The 19,235-nt window shown below is 41.7% G+C and overlaps 2 protein-coding genes across 8 annotated transcripts in view; one reads left to right on the top strand and one right to left on the bottom strand.

The window, feature by feature from the left end:
* Positions 1 to 699: 699 nt before the first annotated feature.
* dab2 (DAB adaptor protein 2) lies at positions 700 to 11,110 on the bottom strand. 7 transcript variants are annotated; one of them, XM_031860380.1, is made up of 15 exons: positions 10,883 to 11,110; positions 7,967 to 8,278; positions 7,741 to 7,880; positions 7,150 to 7,248; positions 6,919 to 7,050; positions 6,733 to 6,816; positions 6,392 to 6,418; positions 6,263 to 6,313; positions 6,112 to 6,174; positions 4,593 to 5,207; positions 2,378 to 2,507; positions 1,609 to 2,283; positions 1,331 to 1,518; positions 1,128 to 1,217; positions 700 to 1,029 (listed from the first exon to the last, which is right to left on the bottom strand). In XM_031860380.1, exons 2-14 carry the CDS (start codon positions 8,106 to 8,108, stop codon positions 1,146 to 1,148), a joined length of 2,418 nt encoding a protein of 805 aa, XP_031716240.1. In that variant the 5' UTR covers positions 8,109 to 8,278; positions 10,883 to 11,110; the 3' UTR covers positions 700 to 1,029; positions 1,128 to 1,145. The 7 variants fall into 7 exon arrangements, with proteins under 7 accessions (XP_031716240.1, XP_031716235.1, XP_031716239.1 ...); XM_031860375.1 differs by having other exon boundaries at positions 1,128 to 1,220; XM_031860379.1 differs by lacking the exon at positions 10,883 to 11,110 and adding an exon at positions 10,690 to 10,868 and having other exon boundaries at positions 1,128 to 1,220.
* A 5,768-nt stretch (positions 11,111 to 16,878) lies between these two features.
* Positions 16,879 to 19,235, top strand: part of c9 (complement component 9) — a 5,351-nt gene continuing 2,994 nt past the window's right edge. Inside the window, exons 1-4 of the mRNA XM_031860137.1 lie at positions 16,879 to 16,970; positions 17,081 to 17,171; positions 17,749 to 17,899; positions 18,795 to 18,936. Coding sequence (XP_031715997.1) covers positions 16,897 to 16,970; positions 17,081 to 17,171; positions 17,749 to 17,899; positions 18,795 to 18,936 — 458 coding nt within the window. The 5' untranslated portion in view covers positions 16,879 to 16,896. The remainder of the gene's footprint in view (positions 16,971 to 17,080; positions 17,172 to 17,748; positions 17,900 to 18,794; positions 18,937 to 19,235) is intronic.

Genomic DNA, 19,235 nt, shown 5'->3' on the forward strand with positions numbered 1-19,235 from the left:
TGCGTGTGTGTCGATACATATATATATATGAATAAATGTATATATCCAATTAAAGAAGAGTCCAATTAAACATGTTTTTCTTGTGTAAACAATCCTTCAGTCTTTAAATATGTTGAGCAGGAGTATTAAAGATTAGAGTACTAAAGCACTGCACTTTTAAGATACTTTTATTGGACTGGATTTGTTTCATTTAATGCCGATTTATACTTATGTCCCTGTTTTGTTAGCTCCACAGCTTTTATTTGATGATTGAGTTTGTAGATTAAAATTGTAGATACAAAAGCAATGAGCTTATAAATATGATGCATTGCTACAAATTAAACAACCCATCTGTATATAAAGTAGTATCTCCACCCCAACAAGCTACAAAAGTGATTGCACACTCAGTCATATTTAATGCAATACAATAATTACAACAGCGATAACAATACACTGAAGGGGCCATTCTCTTGTTTAGTTATTACTTTTTGATACTAGAAGTAAATTTAGCTGATGGTACTTTTACTTGTAATATAGCATATTTTTCACTGTTTTATTGGATCTTTTTAGGTTTCTACACTCCATTAGGTGGTTATTAAACATTTTTAACAATTTGGAGCTTTAGTAATCATAGACATAGCTTATAAAAACATCTATATCTGTTTGACTGTCAAACCTCCAGTATCTGAAGAAGTAAAATGGACTTGACAAAACCTCACAGCTTTATGATTGAATTATTTTATTTATTAAACACAGACAGCATCAGCAGTGAACCTCTTTGGACGCACCTTCTCTCACACACACACCACATTTCTTTCTTCAGCAGATCAGGACATAACATTTACTTCTTAGATCAGCGGTCTTTAGAAATAAGGAAACTACTGATTGGATAGAAAAAACAAAAACATCAGAGGTGGAGGTGTAAACAAAAGGGTGGGTCAGGGACAAGAGTTAGAAAAGTTCATTTTTTTTGGATTGTCTCGCGCACGTCGTAGCAGCTTGTCCCAAAGATGTTATTCCATGTGAAGATTTCCATTTGCTCCATCTTAACTGCGAGGGCAGAGAGAAGAGGAAAAAAAGTGAAAATGGTGTTCATTCTGTATTGATGACGTAAGTCAAGCAATAATCAAATATGAACATATACTTACTTATGCACAAAGTTACGATCAAGCAAAGGGATTTCCAAAAGGATCCCCAAAAGCCGCTGTTGAACCAGAAGACTGACCAACTGCAGCAGTCTGCTGTAAGGTTAAGGAAAAAGAAGAAAAATAAAAAGGCCACACATTACAAATGATTTCTGACTTCTGATGCTGGATAAGGTTTAATTATGCATCTGTATAAATCTCTTTACCATGGCTGCAGGCGGTGCTCCAAACAGACTGGAATCTGGGGCCCCAAATGCTTGATCAAACATGTCATGATTGAGTCCCTGGGCTGGTGCAGAGTTGTTTGCGATGGGAGCGGAAGAGAAGGCGGCATTGAGGAGGCCGGGGTTAAAGCCCGGAGCTGCAGCGAGAGCAGGCGCTGGTTTAGGAACATCTAAATCAGGCACATTAAAACAGAGGACACAATCAGTGACAAGTCTCACAGTCAAGTACATGTCAAGTTGAAAAATGTTGGTTGGTGTACCGTTAACAGTTTGTGACATTTGATTGATGTCAAAGTCATCATAATCTGCATTATCCTGAGCCAGGCCCACTTTGCTGTTAAAGTACTGATCGAACGCCCCGGCTTCGTTGCTTCCGGGGGCAGAGTTGGACACTAGCTCCCCTTTCCTCGCTGGGATGGCAGGGGGTTTGGCAATCTGGAAGTCCTTGAACATGTCCTTTCCAGCCTTCTTCTCTCTATCTCCAAGGGGGTCCAAAGCTGTGAAGGCGCTGTTCTCTACCTTCGGAGGTGCCTCCTTAACAGGCGGCCGAGGAGGGGGGCGTGACGGACCATGCTGGTCACCCATTGCAGGGAACAGGCCAGGCTGGAAAGGATTGGTCGTGATGGGCTGACCCCAACCGGGAGCAGCTGGTGGAGGCTGGGCCCAGTTGAGGTGGGGCGGAGACAAAGGCGCGGCACCAAACTGAGGTGGCACCTGCGCACCCCAGGCTGTGGGTGGTATGGGTAGGCCACCAAAGGCAGATGGATGTGGGTAGGCAGATGGATGTGTGTAGGCAGATGGATGTGGGTAAGCGGGCCTTGGCCCTGGAGCGGTCACTCCTGGCATAGTGAACATTGAAGGCGGAGCCATGGAGGCTCCCCACATGCCTGCAGCGGGGATACCTGTGGTAGCTGGAGAACCCAACTGAAGATTCCCTGAATATAAAGAATGGGAAAGTTTAAAAAGGAATGGCACATAAAGACATTGTAACATACGGATAAGACACAAAGTTCCCCTCCCGTGTATTACCCAGAGCAGCTATGGAGGAGGGAGTGGAGTTCGCAGGTGTACTGTTGAAAAAGTCCCCCGAGGAAGACGACCCTTCAGAGTGAGCCGGAGTAGAAAATAGCTCTGCTCCAAACAGGTCACTTGCTGTGGACTATTCACAGAGAATAGAACATAAATATCATATACACAATATATATATCCAGTGGGTACGGAAAGTATTCAGACCCCTTTACATTTTTCAGTCTGTTTCATTGCAGCCATTTGCTAAAATCAAAAAAGTTCATTTTATTTCTCATTAATGTACACTCAGCACCCCATCTTGACAGAAAAAAAAAAAAAAACAAATGTAGAAATTTTTGCAAATTTATTAAAAAAGAAAAACTGAAATATCACATGGTCATAAGTATTCAGACCCTTTGCTGTGACACTCATATTTAACTCACATGCTGTCCATTTCTTCTGATCCTCCTTGAGATGGTTCTACTCCTTCATTGGAGTCCAGCTGTGTTTAATTAAACTGATTGGACTTGATTAGGAAAAGCACACACCTGTCTATATAAGACCTGACAGCTCACAGTGCATGTCGTCGAAGGAACAGATCTGGCCAAGGTTACAAAATAATTTATGCAGCACTCAAGGTTCCTAAGCACAGTGGCCTCCATAACCCTTAAATGGAAGAAGTTTGGGACGACCAGAACTCTTCCTAGACCTGGCCGTCCAGCCAAACTGAGCAATCGTGGAAGAAGAGCCTTGGTGAGAGAGGTAAAGAAGAACCCAAAGATCACTGTGGCTGAGCTCCAGAGATGCAGTAGGGAGATGGAAGAAAGTTCCACAAAGTCAACTATCACTGCAGCCCTCCACCAGTCGGGGCTTTATGGCAGAGTGGCCCAACGGAAGCCTCTCCTCAGTGCAAGACATATGAAAGCCCGCATAGAGTTTGCCAAAAAACACATGAAGGACTCCCAGACTATGAGAAATAAGATTCTCTGGTCTGATGAGACCAAGATTGAACTTTTTGGCGTTAATTCTAAGTGGTATGTGTGGAGAAAACCAGGCACTGCTCATCACATGCCCAATACAATCCCAACAGTGAAACATGGTGGTGGCAGCATCATGCTATGGGGGTGTTTTTCAGCTGCAGGGACAGGGCGACTGGTTGCAATTGAAGGAAAGATGAATGCGCCAAGTACAGAGATATCCTGGAAGAAAACCTCTTCCAGAGTGCTCTGGACCTCAGACTGGGCCGAAGGTTCACCTTCCAACAAGACAATGACCCTAAGCACACAGCTAAAATAACAAAGGAGTGGCTTCGGAACAACTCTGTGACCATTCTTGACTGGCCCAGCCAGAGCCCTGACCTAAACCCAATTGAGCATCTCTGGAGAGACCTGAAAATGGCTGTCCACCAACGTTCACCATCCAACCTGACGGAACTGGAGAGGATCTGCAAGGAAGAATGGCAGAGGATCCCCAAATCCAGGTGTGAAAAACTTGTTTCATCATTCCCAAGAAGACTCATGGCTGTACTAGCTCAAAAGGGTGCTTCTACTCAATACTGAGCAAAGGGTCTGAATACTTATGACCATGTGATATTTCAGTTTCTTTTTTAAAAACAATTTGCAAAAATTTCTACATTTCTGTTTTTTTCTGTCAAGATGGGGTACTGAGTGTACATTAATGAGAAATAAACTTTTTTTGATTTTAGCAAATGGCTGCAATGAAACAGTGAAAAATTTAAAGGGGTCTGAATACTTTCTGTACCCACTGTGTATATACACACACACGTATTGTTGCAACTCAGTTTTATAGACGACTCAAATACTACAGTATGACATTAACTGATATGCATGCTTTGCCACTTACCAGTGCTTTTATCACTGAAGCGTGAACGTTAGAAAATAGATTTAGAGCAGAGGAGATAAACAGGTACAGTCCATTGTTCAGCAGCACAGTCAAAAGTGTAATTTATTCAAGCCAGTTAGAGAAGCAAGTGACCACCAGTGCATGCATGAAGACAGAATGGATCAAACCCTTAAATGCAACTCTAAATTACAGGCCTTGCATCTCATCTTAACCGTCTTGTGGCACATCCCGTCAGACACCAATGCATAACACCCAAACGCTGAGAAAGGGAGATGTTAGCAACCCAAGTATGCTCTGGGAAATGTGCATTAAACCCATGTTCAGGCATCACACATGCAACTCTACAATGCTTCATCTAGCTATGGAATTTCACCTTTGTGCTCCTTCGACCTCGTCCAGCCTTAGAGCTCTGCGGAGGCGGGCTTATGACAACTGAATCCTTGCTATGAGTCACTGGGGGTTGCGGGTGGTGCGTTATGCCATTAGAGAAAGGGGACGTTGTCAAAGGTGAGTCAAAAAACGGGTTTTTGGCTGTCCCAGATTCATTCCCGTCCATCATGGTAATTGTGTTGCCCTGAGTTATTGTGCCCCCTAGTGGCCACTGTCCGTTACTGAGAGCGAGGATCATGGTCTTACTGGATAAGCCATTTATCTGCTCACTGAGGTGTTCGTGGTCTCCATTTGAACCACCGTTAATAATTGTCTTATAAGCGTTGTCAGCAGTGCTGTTTAGGTTATTAGTGGCGGCGATTGAGATCAGTGAATTATCGGGTTCCGACCAAGCGGGCGAGTTAGAAAGGGGGTCATCTCTGAAAGGGTCACTGTCTGGGGTTGGAAAGTAGCCAAATGTCGAGGAAAAAGGATTCTCTGTCTGGGGAGATGCCCTACGGTCAGGGCCACAGGAAGTTACAAAGGAGTTTCCCTTTATGTAATTCTGATTGCTGTCAACTTCAGCGGAAAAGTCCAGCAAGAGAATATCATTAGAGTCCTGGTTAACATGAGAGGGACAGTGGGAGAGAAAAAAAAAAAAAAAAAAATAGATTTATGAGTCAGTTCTGCAGAAGGAGAAAAACACACGTGTTAACAAAATGAATCACATGGTGTGAAAAGACGTTTCAAAGCTGCTACCTGTAGAATATTTAACTCAAAATATCACTGGCATATTAAATTCCATGGTAAAGCAAAGTCTAGAGGCCATATTCCAACTTCATATTCCAAATGAAGTTGGTACTAAATTCTTACTTGCCTTGGACAACAGCAAGTATTTTAACATGCTGAAGTCAGCAATAGCTCGTTGACTTAAGACCCAGCTAGTGAACTGGCCGAGCAACTGATGTAACACTACCGGTATAAGACTGCAGATGTCAGCAAAGCCAATGAAAATGTCTCTTTCATAGATTCTACTTGTGGCAGCTTTAAAAGGGTTTGACAAACAATGAGATTGGTACACAAGAGGCATAAACTCAATTCTTAAAAGATAATTTTTAAGTCTAAAACGTATATTTATAAAAAGCTTATACACTCCCTACAAATAGAATTGTGACCTTTTAAAAATTGAGTTCATACACATGGAATGATCTGGGAGGTGCTGATGTTATTCAGTGAAGCCATTGTTTTATAAATCAGATCTTAGAAACATTACTAGAAGCAGTATGCAGCAAACTATTATTATTTCAGATTTTTTATTAAATTACTATTTAAAAAAAAAAAAAAAAAAAAAAAAAAAAAAAAAATGGATAAAAGTCTTCTACAGCTTACTACGATTAGCAAGAAGCCTAAAAAGTATACACTCGTAAGTATAATGCTGTAAATACCCAGCTGCACCTCATTGACTAAACATACTTCCACTATGTTTCCCAGATAAAGGGAACATTTTATGGCAGCACACTTACATTTGGAGACTGGATGTCTGGAGGGGTCGACATGTCTCCAAAAAGGTCAAGCTGCTCCACTGGCTGGATGTCAAAAAGAAACAGAAACATACTGTATTTACCCAGCGACTATAAATCAGAGGTGCGTCATTGAATGTAGAGAAAGACTTACTTGAGCAGCTTTTACTTCACCACCCACACCTAGCAGGGCATCGCTCCCATTCTGAAAACAAGCACAAGGTTTAGGGACGAGAGTCAGAGAAACAGTTTGAAGAAAACACAAGCACTACCAATTGCTTACCTCAACTACAGTGCAGCCATTTTCCCCCTGGAAACAGAGGCAGACTGTTAATGACTATACTTATTTTCTTAATTCACTGAGGCACGTGTTCATTTCACATCATTTCAATGGAATGTCTCAGGATGTGATTCATAAACAGAACACAGAGAGGCAGTGTTGAAATTCAGGAGGCGCACAACAGTGTACACCTCACGTCCCAGATGACCGCACCAAAATGCTTTTCTTTCGGGAAAATAAATGTTCTCACCGTCTAACTTCTGAGCCCCAACCCCCACACACACACACACACACACACACACACACACTTCCAGTTTAAAGTCAACTGCTGCTGAACCAGTTACCTTCTGTGAGGTATCTGCCGCTTTCTTCCTCTGGTTGAAGATGACCTGGAAGAGATCTTTCAGATCAATGACCAGGGGCTCTGCCTGTAAAGGGACAGAGAGACATTGACATAGTTGCCCATTTGTCTCCGCTGTTTAATGCGGTATTTGTGTGAGCTTGTGTGCCCGTTTATTTGTGAGTGTTACCTGTTGTGCCGTCTTGATGGCGAAGAACTGATGCTGCCCTTCTGCTCCGCACACGTATCCAAACGCCCTGTTATCCGTTACATCTCTGGCGATGAAGGAGATCTTACTCACCATATGTTCCTGTTCAATCACCTGAGTTATAAGGACAAAGGCTCTGTTAGCAGGCCAAACACAATCAAATAAACTCCTCAGTGTGATGCGACAGCAATGGAAGGAAATGGCAGAACTCACTCCTGATTTCTCATCAACGATCTTGATGCCCGACATGGAAATGTTGACCCAGATCCTCTGTTTGTGTTTGCCTTGGGACCGAGCAGCTACTGCCATGCCCTGGTGTCAAATGAATAATACATACGGTTCAGTTTTTCTGTCTTTTGTAAGTAAACAAAACATGACCTGTGATTTAAAACTAATAGTGCTTCAGGAATGAGCACTCTATTGAGCACTCCTGGTTCCCTCGCCTTAAAGTAAATGGTTTTTTTTGTTTAGGTTTGAATGTGGTGTAGTTCTTTTATAGCTTAACGTTTGCCACAGAGCTTAATTTCTGCAATAATCCAAAGGAAAAATTTCATTAGCTTTTTGTCAAGGGAACCATCGCGATGCTAACTTTCGGGTTGGCCTATAAAAACAAGTCATCCCCGTAACACTCTATATCCGCAAACGTTTGTGCACAGTGGCGCCCTCTGCAGTGACATGCAGATGATGTAAAAGTGTAACCACACAGATGACTTAGTAATTGAAAAACATCAGAGCTACCATCCCCTTAATATTTTCAATGAACTATAAATATAGCAGGGCACAGTCCAACGTCCTATGTTGCACCTTAAGTTTCATCATGGAGTCCTGGGACATCTTGTCTCCTCTGGGCTCTTGGACATCATCGATGCCAATCAGCTTGGCCTTGTACCTCACGCCATCCCCTTGAAACCTGCCCAGCAGGTACTCATCAGTCTTCTCTGAGACTGTAAAAACAAAGAATCAAATAAACTATGATTTCTACAAGATGAGACCACAAAAATGTCTGTCTTGATCACAGCATGATCGTCACCTTTCTTCTTCTCTTTCTTGAATGGGACCTTGGATGTGGCTGTCGCAGGGGAGGTGGGAGGAGTGCTGGTCGAGGCTGTAGCTGGGGATGCGACGCTAGGATCGGCAGGGACGGCAGCGCAGTTCTCCACCTCTGCAGACATGGTGTGGAGCGAGCCTCACTGGACAAGTGGACAGTTCGGGGAGTAAAGCAGGCAGCAGCACCGTGTTCAGGGGCAGCGAGGTCAACCGAACAGATGACTCAACACACACACATGCTTTTCTTGTTATTTGTCTGGAGCAGAAAAAGTGAAGTGCGTGTGGCAAGAGAGACCTAAAAAAAAAAAAAAATAAAAAAAAAAAGGAGAAGGTGATAAAAAGTTAAAACGCACTCTTTGTGAAACTGCAAACTAAATATTAAACTGTAAAGGGATACAATTAAAATACTTTGTCACCGCTAAAGAGGTTTTGCACGGAGCGGCTGAAAATGAGTTATGCACACCATAAACAATCAAATATGTTAACAATACACAGTAAACATTTACAACCGCAGGAACATCCTCGAGATGGAGAGGCATAGGAAGACATATGACCCGTAAAACATTAAGAACGAGAATCCAGAAAACGCACTTCAAACCTGCTTTACACATGCTGTGTCAGTTGTTCACTCCTGTTAAAGAGTGAATTATCCAAAAGATAAAGATGGTTCTCCTCACAGTCACCTCTTAACAAATAAATTGTTCCCCTGCCTTCAAATTTGATACTTATCTCAGGAGGGTTTATCAGAGGGACAGACCCTTAAAAATGCCATCAAAAACCAGCGTGCTGAGCCAACTACGGCTAGTCCTATTTGCATGTGGTAAATAACATCATCGTTTTGTCTGCCAACACACTGGACAGTCACGAACACCTCTGCACTTACTGTGCAGGAAACCCAAGGCAATGTCACATGAGGCAGAAACAACGACTCAGCAGCTACCTGCATCTCCTCAACTATGTTAAGTGGAACACACACACACACACACACACACTCTTGCGTCACCGTTGATCACTTAATGAATCAAACAAATGCGACAAAGTGGTAACAATCACAGCCAGACATTCTGTACAACCAGTGCAAACACGGCTGTGTGCGACATACATACCTTTCGGACCAGCACCAGAGGCTACACTGGCTGCACACCGAGGCTGTGAGTACTGTAGGACAGACCAAAGGTTGGAAGTGGGCAAAGGTTGAGCAATTACCCGCGGTTAATGTTACGCTAGCAGAGCACAAGATCTCGTGATGCCCAGCTCAGCAACTACGAAGGGAAATAGGAGCCTTTGGAGTGATCGTTCACCCACAACGATGTCAGGCCCTCTTAAAATGTGTAATCAGGGTCAAATGAGCCTCAAAAAAGGGAACAATCCAAATCCAGTGTTTTCGTCACAAGAGAGTAAGGATGCACAAAAACAGTGTCCCATCTAAAAGGTGATGTTTATGATGAAATCAATCAGGCAGGTAATCTGTCTGATTGATTAATCAGTTTGCACTTAATGACCTGAAAGTTCCCATCTCTTATCTCATCCTGTATGGCTCTCATTTCCTTTAGATAGATAGCTGGATGAACAAAGTATCCATCTAACCTTCTGGTCTTTGAGTGCCAACTGTTACATCCCTATGAAGCACGTCAGACCATATCAGAGATTGACACAGATTCTGTAAATGAAGACTTATTCGGAATAGTTGGATTTTCAATTGAGCATGTTTTCCTATTCAAGAAATTATTCAAATTGCGGTTCGAATGAGGGTGTTCTCACACAACAGCTGCTGTACTGTGCAGCTGTAAAGCAATACAACCTTTATTTCAACCACCAATACCAGTTTTGAAGTCAAGGAAACAAGCAGGCCACATGACGCCTCGTGCGTTTGGTTCCTCCAGGTGACATTCAAATTCCTGCTACCACACACACACACACACACACACACACACACACACGCTGTTTAGTTGCTGTGCGAGGAAGGGTAGAAAAACAGACACATACGCCTAAAGACTTGTTGATGCCATGGGCTAACGCTCCATTTACAAGAGTGTGACACATGATTGCACATGTCCAGTAAACGTGGTGTCAGAGTCCCGCTAGCTGGAGGAAAGGCTAATAAAAAATAAAAAAATAAAAAAATGAAATGTCAGCAGTTCACTGCAGATATGAGTTAAAGGATTACATTTTAACAACTTACTTAAACGCTAGCAGATGAACGACGAGGAGAAGAGCTTTGTTTTACAGCGTCCACCAGTGTCACGACACAAATAACACATAAGCCACAGAACACAATGGTCATTTCATATTCGTCAGCAGAATAACTGCAGTGCAAGGGCAGAAATGTCACAATCCTGGGCCGTCAGGAAACGTAAACTACTGCACATCTGGAGGAAATCAGGGAATGACTCAGTCTACAAGTGAATGAGATGGTGAAATACCACAGGCCCACTGTGAACACAAAGGCCATGCAAACATTTTCCTACTAAGTTGTCTTGCACTGAAACTAGGCTGTAGATATACAGGGATGAGAGGAGATGCAACATAAAAACAAACAAAACTCAAACGATATATTGTCTCAAGATTAAGAAGATGTTTAACAGCGGTGCAGCAAGAAGAGCGTGTTCTGGAAAGAAAACGTAAGAAGGACAAAAGTGAAATTGTTTGTTGTAATTGAGACAGGAATGGAAATGAGTTCTTGAAAACGTGGAATGAAGTTTTTACCTCCCGCAGAGAAAACCAATGTAGGTTTGTTTTAGTCTGAAGAGCAACTCTCACCAACCCACAGCTAGTTATTATCGCCGCTTTCAACTGCGAACTCAAATACCGACCTGGCTTTAACGCGACCTGTAATCCTTCGGTGGAACCTTAATTAACGCACGGATGGAAAATGTTACCAACGTGTGGACGCACGTACCTGTTTGAAAGCGCGCAGTAAGATGTTGATCTCCTGCTGTCGAAAACCGGGACTTTTGTTTCCCCGGGATGCCTCCGCGGCTCCAGCACAACCAAAAAAAAAAAAAAAAAAAAAAAGAAATGAGAAAAAGCCAAACACAGCTCTCGGAAAAACGAGCAGGAGTCAGATGTTTTCCGCTAAATGCCGTGGACAGAAAGGAGAGACTGCTGCAAACTCCCTGTTTAACCCTTCACGCGCTGACTGACAGGCATAACTGCTGCAGATTTTAACTAGAAAGAGGGGGCGGTCTCTTCACGTGGAGGAGAATATCACCATCGCTCATTTAGCCCTGCATTTAGTGTTTCATGCAAAACTAAACTGCGTCCATAGTGTTGTAAAACATTAGGCTTTCATCATCAAGACAGTGGCTTTTGTCACAAATTTAAAGCAGCAATAATACATGTTTTGTAGAATAAAAACAGATCAAATGACTTAATGTGTGATGTGAAAGGGGTTGCTTTATGAACCCACATAATTATCGACCGACGTCTCAGCTCTATGGAGCTTTGTAGCGTCTTTCAGCTCATTGTTTTGGTTTTAGGGCCTGCAACTGTAGTGCTCCTGTTTTGGTTCATTATCAGCGCTCTCATGGCTCAGCCACAGCAATCAGCTGTTTTCAACAAAACAGCCCTAAAACATCAACACAAAACATAGCAACCCTGAGTTGGTGGAGACCAATACAGATATATTAGTTAGAAGTTAAGAGTGAATATTGGTGGCCATGAGTGCTAGTGCTGCTCCATCAAGTGTGCTACATCAGCTTAAAGGCGCAGTGTGTAGGATTTGGCAGCTGAGGCGGTGAGGTTGCAGATTGCAACCAATTTAAAATTGCTACTGTGTGCAAAGCGTGTAAGAGAACTACTGTGGCCGATGCGAAAACATCTACAGTTTGGTTTGTCCATTCTGGGCTACTGTAGAAACATGGAGGACGGCTCTGTGAAGAGTACCGATCCGTATAGATATAAAAGTCTCATTCGAAGGTGAAAATACGACGATCAGGTGATTGTACACCAAAGACAACTTTCTTGTTAGTGTTTTGTTCCATTGTTGCCAATAGATCCCCCTAAATGCACACTGTTCCTTTAAAAGGTGATACTTAATGTTGTCTTTACAGCTTTTTTTCTGCTTCCCCCAAGTGGTCAAAAAATAAATTATTGGAGCTGTAATGTTCCAATATATTGACCTCCCAAAAAAGTCCCTGCTCCCAAGCCTTTAGGTAATATCTAAAAACAAGCACTGCTACAAGCTTTTATTGTTTTTCAAAACAGTTTTAGATGAAATATGAAAGATATGATTTTCATTTGACAGAAAATGACAAAGGCTGAGCTGAAGCAAGGATTCCTTGTTGCTCAACAGTTGTGTCAGAAGTTCTTCCTCTGTCGACAAGGTGGATCCCCAGCATTGGATGACTTTCAAATTAAAAAGCACATTCCTATCATCTCAACAGTTTGTACACTCAGCCTCGTATGGTTAAATGTAGAAGGAGTGAGGGGAAAGAAGAGTCCAAACAAGAGAGCAAAGCTCCACTGTTGCTTACACAGCACATTTTTTGGAAGACCAGCAGGCACTACATTTCCTTTGCCATGCACTAGTGTTATTGCAATTACAGTCAACCGATGGCTGAAAATGGGTCATCAACTTCCTCAGTATAAATGTCTATTTTGCTTTTTCAATACCATACAGTGCTTCAGCCGTGTAATGACAGTTTTTACATTTACTCTTCTAAGCACTAAGAGTGCCAGTTGTGATATTCCCAGAAAGAAAATTCTCAAGTCGCACAGGAAGTGTTTTGTTCCATGTGTGCAGAAGCATTAATAGATGTTTGTTTTGGGATAATTAAGTGAAGCACCAGGTCGTTAGTATAAGCAGGGATAGCCACCATTAAAAAGACAAAGAACTTCTTTAACAGATAAACAAAGACAGAGAAACAAATTATTGGGAAAGGAAATCAAACATCACATATATACAACATATACTTTAACACTGAGATGTGCACTAAGATGATGTCAATGCCGATGTTTTCCTGATGTGGACTGGCAGGTTTCACTTCTGTAAAAAAACGTTTTTTTCTAGAGAGCCATCAACTAACATGAATTTAATTTATATCAGACAATTTACAAATGACTTAAACACCAGAGAACATTCCCGCAGCTGATGCTATGTGGTCTGTTTCTCTGCAGTGCAATGGAAGCTCAGCTGATGGCCTAACAGCACAGCTGGTTTGTGATAATGTTACAGTTGGCACTTGGCAGCAGTGTTGTAGTACTCAAGACCACTTCTTGAAGGTCTCGTCTAGGAATCCATCTTGTCTCGGTCTCAGAGGACTCTATTTCAAGCATTTGTCTGATTTATTTGTTAACATCATTACTGTGATTGCTCATAGAAAACAGGAAAATCCCCATGCATAAAACTTATCTCTTTTGAGACATTTCTCATGGTACACTCACACATACACACATATGACAATAAAAGAGGTGACTGAAGAGGAATCCTCATTTGTTTTCTGTGGGAATGTGGATCTCTCAGATCAATTTGAGGAGTGCCGAAAGTTTGCATGTGCCACATTTTATTGTCATGCAGTGGGACTCGCACTGGTCTGGTCCTGGTCTTATACGCTGGTCTTGCTCAAGACTTGGTCTTGGTTTAGGTGGTCTTGACTACAACATGGCAGTATGCTATATAACGTTTATTGATTAAACATCAATGCTGGTGAATACTAATCCACAGCCCATGTTAGAGACACATGAGAGCTCTCTTGATCATAACTATTGGCATGACCAAAGCTATTAGCATGGTCAACCAACCACCACATGTATACATTCAGATGTAACATCTGCACCTATAACTTCAGACCAGATAGTCAAATGTAGTATTTATACTGTATATTTATGTAGTTCTGACACCTCAAAAACTGCAAAGAAAAACACATTATTTCACTTGGTGTTAAAGAGACGAAGAGAGAAATTACAGAGAATGGGACAGAGGAAGGATGTGCTTCCTGCCTGTGTATCCTGTGTTCTGCTGACAGAGGCTGCTTTTTAGGAGATGAGCTCCTCAGAAGCCAGATAACTGACTAGCTGAGAGTCTGTTTTCCCCTTCAGCCACCAACCACTGGAATGATCTTTTTCATAACCTCTTATTAAACATTTAATACCATCAGACTCTTGTTTTGCAGAACGCATGCATCTGTAGTAATGTCGCTGCATCCCATCTGACATTTGCAATTTATATTGTGCTGATATGCCTTTTATATATTAATGCAGCAATATGCATACACTGTATATAATAAAATCCAGGATAGCAAACGTAACCTTTTCTCGTCAATGACGTGTCTCTCTGGCCCTGCATCACTGATGACGTTAGGTTAGAATTATGGTTCCCTTTTCTTCTAAATGTGATTCATTGTTTGGATCGTGGCACACCCAATAACATCCACACACTTGCATACAGGAGGACATGTTGGATGCTACTTGTGCTACTCATGTAAAACACTCTGGTGGGAAAAGGAAAAGTATGGGAGTTCGTTTTTTCCAGAAACAGACTACAGATGGCACAAGTCAGCACATACACATTAGAGGGTTTATTTTTGTGATAGAATGCTGACAGAGACGAACTAATGGGAAGTGTCCTTCCCTCAGTATATTACAGGAAGGCCACTATCCAAACATGCAGCATTTAGGGCGTGAATCCTGGAACCGGCTGCCACCACAACCAGAACCTAAGATAGCCACTTATCTCCAGTCCATAATTGAGGTAGTCTTAGATTTTATCCTCTCTGTCCGACTCTGTTCTTTTAACTCCCGACTGCCTTCACTTCTCTTGAGCATTTCAGTCTAAAAATATAGCATAAATCAGTGCGGCAAGTGGCAATGTAGGAAGCAACGTTATCATATTCTGCCGTGGGTAAATTACGGTAAAGCCGGGCAATTGGCTGTTCCACAAGTGTTTCCACACAGTTTCAACCCCCCCCCCTCAAAAAAAAACAAAACAGGAAGTCTTTCTACTCAGGAGAAATATTGGCCAAGCACCTTACCTACCCTCTGGTTTCCTGAGAAAGCTGGGAGGAAACTGCCAAACGTCGTAAAAGTGGTGACCTCAGCACATATTTGTGCCTCTCCAGCGGGCCGTGACCACATAGCCCCGAGACTACCCCAGCTCTGCTTGCAGATACACGGAAAGACACGGGACAGGGCAGCCCCCAGATTGACTTTGGACACATCAGGGAATAGTCCGAGTGTTTATTTAAGTCAGCAGAAAGTACCTATCAGCATGCTGAATACTACAGAATTTAACATCAGTTTTACTATCTCAGATGGATAAAAGCAGATGATTTGCTGCCAAACCTCTGTGTTCATGAATAATGATTCACCTGATCATGGATCATTAGCTAATTTGATCATAATCCCAATTAATCCACTTTTAAATTCACTGCTGCTTTCATCCGTCTATTCTGACAATTGTTTTGTCATTTATGCACACTGCCCTCCCTCCTTTTGTAGAACAAAGTACTGCAGACTCAGCAGAAGCCACTCAGATCACATGACAGGTCATTAGGTGCAACAGTCTAAAGCTTCCTGTGCATTGTGCAAGGCTTGTTTTGATATTATTTATTAAAAGGAAACAGTGTTTGACTTGTCAGAGGAAGAAGTTAGTTTGGTATTTTGAATAAATCGTTATAGTCCCCATGTTAGTGTGTTCAGTTGGCCTGTACATAATCAGTATGTGAACACACCTTAAGACTAGGACACAACATCTGCTCAATGTAGCCATCTTGTGGGCAAAGAGTTGCACTTCAGAGACAGAATCTAATAGCAGTTTAGCTGTAGCCCGTGTGATAGTTGTGCCATTCAGTTTCCCAATCTCAGATGGTGACCTGAATGTACCATGGACGTCAGCCTCTTTCAATATTTGCTCTGCTTTCTGTGGACCTGCCTGAATGATTGCATCATCCTGGAAACACGGAAATTAACAAATGTTCACCTATTAGTACAAGCATTCTTAAAATACAAAAAACTAAGTATAATAAATTACCTTTGACCTTGTGTATAAACGAGTGTGTACTGGATGCACTAAAAGAAAGGCCAGACTTGAAACAGCACTATTACGAGTGTTTGTCAGCTTTCATGTGCTGCCCCAACTGTTTCACCCAGTGCATGCTGGGATAGTTTCCAGTTTCCAGGAAATATACAAATGACCAAAAACATGTGAACACATTTACAATATTATGTACTGTATTGCAATGACGATGCTTCAATATTTGTTTTATACTTTCAAGTCTTACATCTTGTGGTTCTAAGGGAATGAATCAATAATTAAAATGATTAATAGTTATAAAATATATCATTAACTGAACGAGATGGAATGCTAAAAATTAAAATAAAGATCCACAGAGTGCTGCCATTTTTATTTATTCGTTCAACGTCAATATGATTCCAAATCGGACACCAATTAACACTTGTTCATTTGTTTTTAAGTAGTTTGATTAATTTGTCTGTCTTTCTTTTTAGCAGTAAATATCAACTAAAAACTTAAATATATATTTGCCAAAAGTATCTGTTATAGAGTTGTGCACATCTAGCTGAGTGAGAGTTTATTTGTTTTGTTGGCTTTTAGTCAATCACGGTGTATTTCAACCAATGGATAAACGCATAAAAGAACAGTTAACAGTTAAAGTTTGGTGAGAAGAAATTAATAATCGTACTTATTATGCTTGTGGAGAGGCTTCGCTCACACAGTGAAGAACAACATATACTGACTGGATGAGTAAGATGTTTTAATTCAAACAAACACTTTAAACTTTGGTACATGGAGTTTCCGAGCACTGAATAAATATAGCCTCACCTGAAATCCAAACTATTGACTTTGATGATGACAACATGCTCCTTTTGCAGTTGAATAATCATTGACAGAGAGGCAGCTTAAAAGACTTAATCAGGACAGACACACAGCACCATTTGTCTCTTCAAAGGTTCATCATGAGGACCAAAGCTGCTCTCCAGCTGGGCTTCTGTGGTCTGTGTCTCACTATGACGCTTCTTGGAAATGGAATGTATGTATTTTGCGTATTTCATTTACACAACAGCAAGGATCTTGTTTTTGTTCACTTACTAAGGATTTTGTGCGTCAAAGAAGTCGCATCACTTAATATGTGTATTTCAGGGGAGAGGTACTTTCTGATCCACCAGCAGTCAACTGTCATTGGAGCCGCTGGTCAGAGTGGAGCTCTTGTGATAATTGCACAAATATCAGGGTGAGTCCAGTAAAACTGTAGTCAGTGACTACAAAACTCAATATTCAACTTAGTCCATTCACAGTACAGTACTGGCTAGAAAACAGAAACAAACCGATTCCAGCTTCTGGTGACATAGCCTTAGCTAAAGTTTAATAACTTAAGGAGCTTTAGCTAACGGGGAAAAAATATGTACTAACTTTTATCCTATTTCATGAAGATGAAAAATCAAAATGTTGATGCTTCAACAAATTAGTAATTGAGAATGTAAAAGAAATGTAAATAAAGCAGCTAAATCTAATCATATTGGATAAAAAAGTGGGAACTTCCGTTACACTATTTGATGTGGTTGAGCTACCTTTAAACCAGATATTTTAATGTACTTAATTAAAGATGAATTTATTAATGTCAATTTTAAATAGTTTTTTGTAAGGTCCGTGATATTCGGCCTAAAAGTAATAACATTTCGGTTTTTACAACCGCTATATCTGTTGCACAGTTTGGCAAGAAGACTTAACCGTATAAACTTATTTTCTCAGCTTCAATGTTTCTCTGCCTTTGATGCTGGACAAAGTGTGATTTCATTTGTGATCCTCAGAGGCGTTCCCGAAGTGTGGTCGTGTTTGGCCAGTTTAAGGGTGCGCCCTGTGAAGGATCACTGGGGGAGAGGGAGTCTTGTCGAACGGATGCTCAATGCGAGCGACCGCCTCCCCCTTTATGCTCCGACTCAGAGTTCCTGTGCGAGTCAGGTACTTCAGCTTCTTCTGAGACTGCATCCACACTAATACGTTGAAAGGTGTTTTAGCACTGTTATAGAAATTATTTCCATCCATACTAACATGCTTGACAAAAAAATATCACATGACTACGTCCTTCAATCAGAGGATCGGCGGTTCGATCCCCAGCTCCGACTCCGCTAGTCGCTTTGGATAAAAGCGTCTGATAAATGACTGTAATGTAATATTGTCTGTTCTCACACTCGTACTCTGCCAGATGGCTGGAAGTCCCCGTCGTACTGGAGAACGTTTGTGCTTTTGTGCGTTTACAGTTTCTTTGTGAACTTCACAATAGCTGTGCAAAAACAAAATAAGCATTGAAAAGAACAGGAAAGTCCTCTGTGTTGTGTCCATCGCTTTCCTCAAAGACGCAAACCATGACTTCAAATGTTCGCTCCGTAGGGTTGATAACGCCGCTGGACACGGCGCTCGCTAATCGTTCCAATAACCGCTTGCTTCCTCCGCATTTTGGCAGTAGTAGCATTATAAAACGCAGAATTTAACTTCACAATAGCTGCTAGTATATAGATAACAAGGTCAGCAATGCCTGCAATCCGTTATACATGTTGAATTAACCACTAGTAGTCGATCGGTAATCAAGGCTGTTGTTGTTTGTTTGTTTTCTCCCGGCAGCGTGACGAATCAGGAGAGGATACGTCGTGTCTGCTAAGAACCAAATAATTAGCGAATGCAGATGCCTGCGTCATTGTTTTTTTTAAAGTCCCCGTTTCTGTCCGTCCACACTAAAATGCAAAAGTTTTCAAACTACCGCCTCCGTTTTGGGGGTTTTAAAACGCAAACGTAGTAGTGTGGATGTAGCCTTAGTCACCTACAGTACCTCATCAGCTTCACTGCCATCTGTACGCAGGTTCTTGCATCACGAAGAGATTACATTGCAACGGGGACTATGACTGTGAGGATGGATCAGATGAGGACTGTGATCCTATTCGTAGACCATGTGGTTCGGATATCCTGGATAACAATGAACAAGGCAGGACAGCAGGATACGGGTGAGTGTGAGTTATTAAAGAGACAAGTCAGTTGGGATCAAAGAGTCAATATATGAAATGGAGGCCCTGCACATTAGCCCATGCATTGGGACCATATCTGTGACAAATATTACCAATACAAAATGATCTGTTTTGTACTTGAATAATAGTACAAATAATACTATGACATTTTGGGAATTACGCTTAGTCACTCTGTTGCCGAGTTAGATGAGAACATCAACACCACTCTCATGTCTGAAGCTGAAAAAATGAAGCTAGAGTCAGGGGACAATTAGCAAAGATTAGCTTAGCATAAAGAC

The sequence above is a fragment of the Anarrhichthys ocellatus genome, unplaced genomic scaffold (genome assembly GCF_004355925.1).
Source record: "Anarrhichthys ocellatus isolate YVR2014 unplaced genomic scaffold, GSC_Weel_1.0 scaffold23, whole genome shotgun sequence".
Classification (NCBI taxonomy): domain Eukaryota; kingdom Metazoa; phylum Chordata; class Actinopteri; order Perciformes; family Anarhichadidae; genus Anarrhichthys; species Anarrhichthys ocellatus.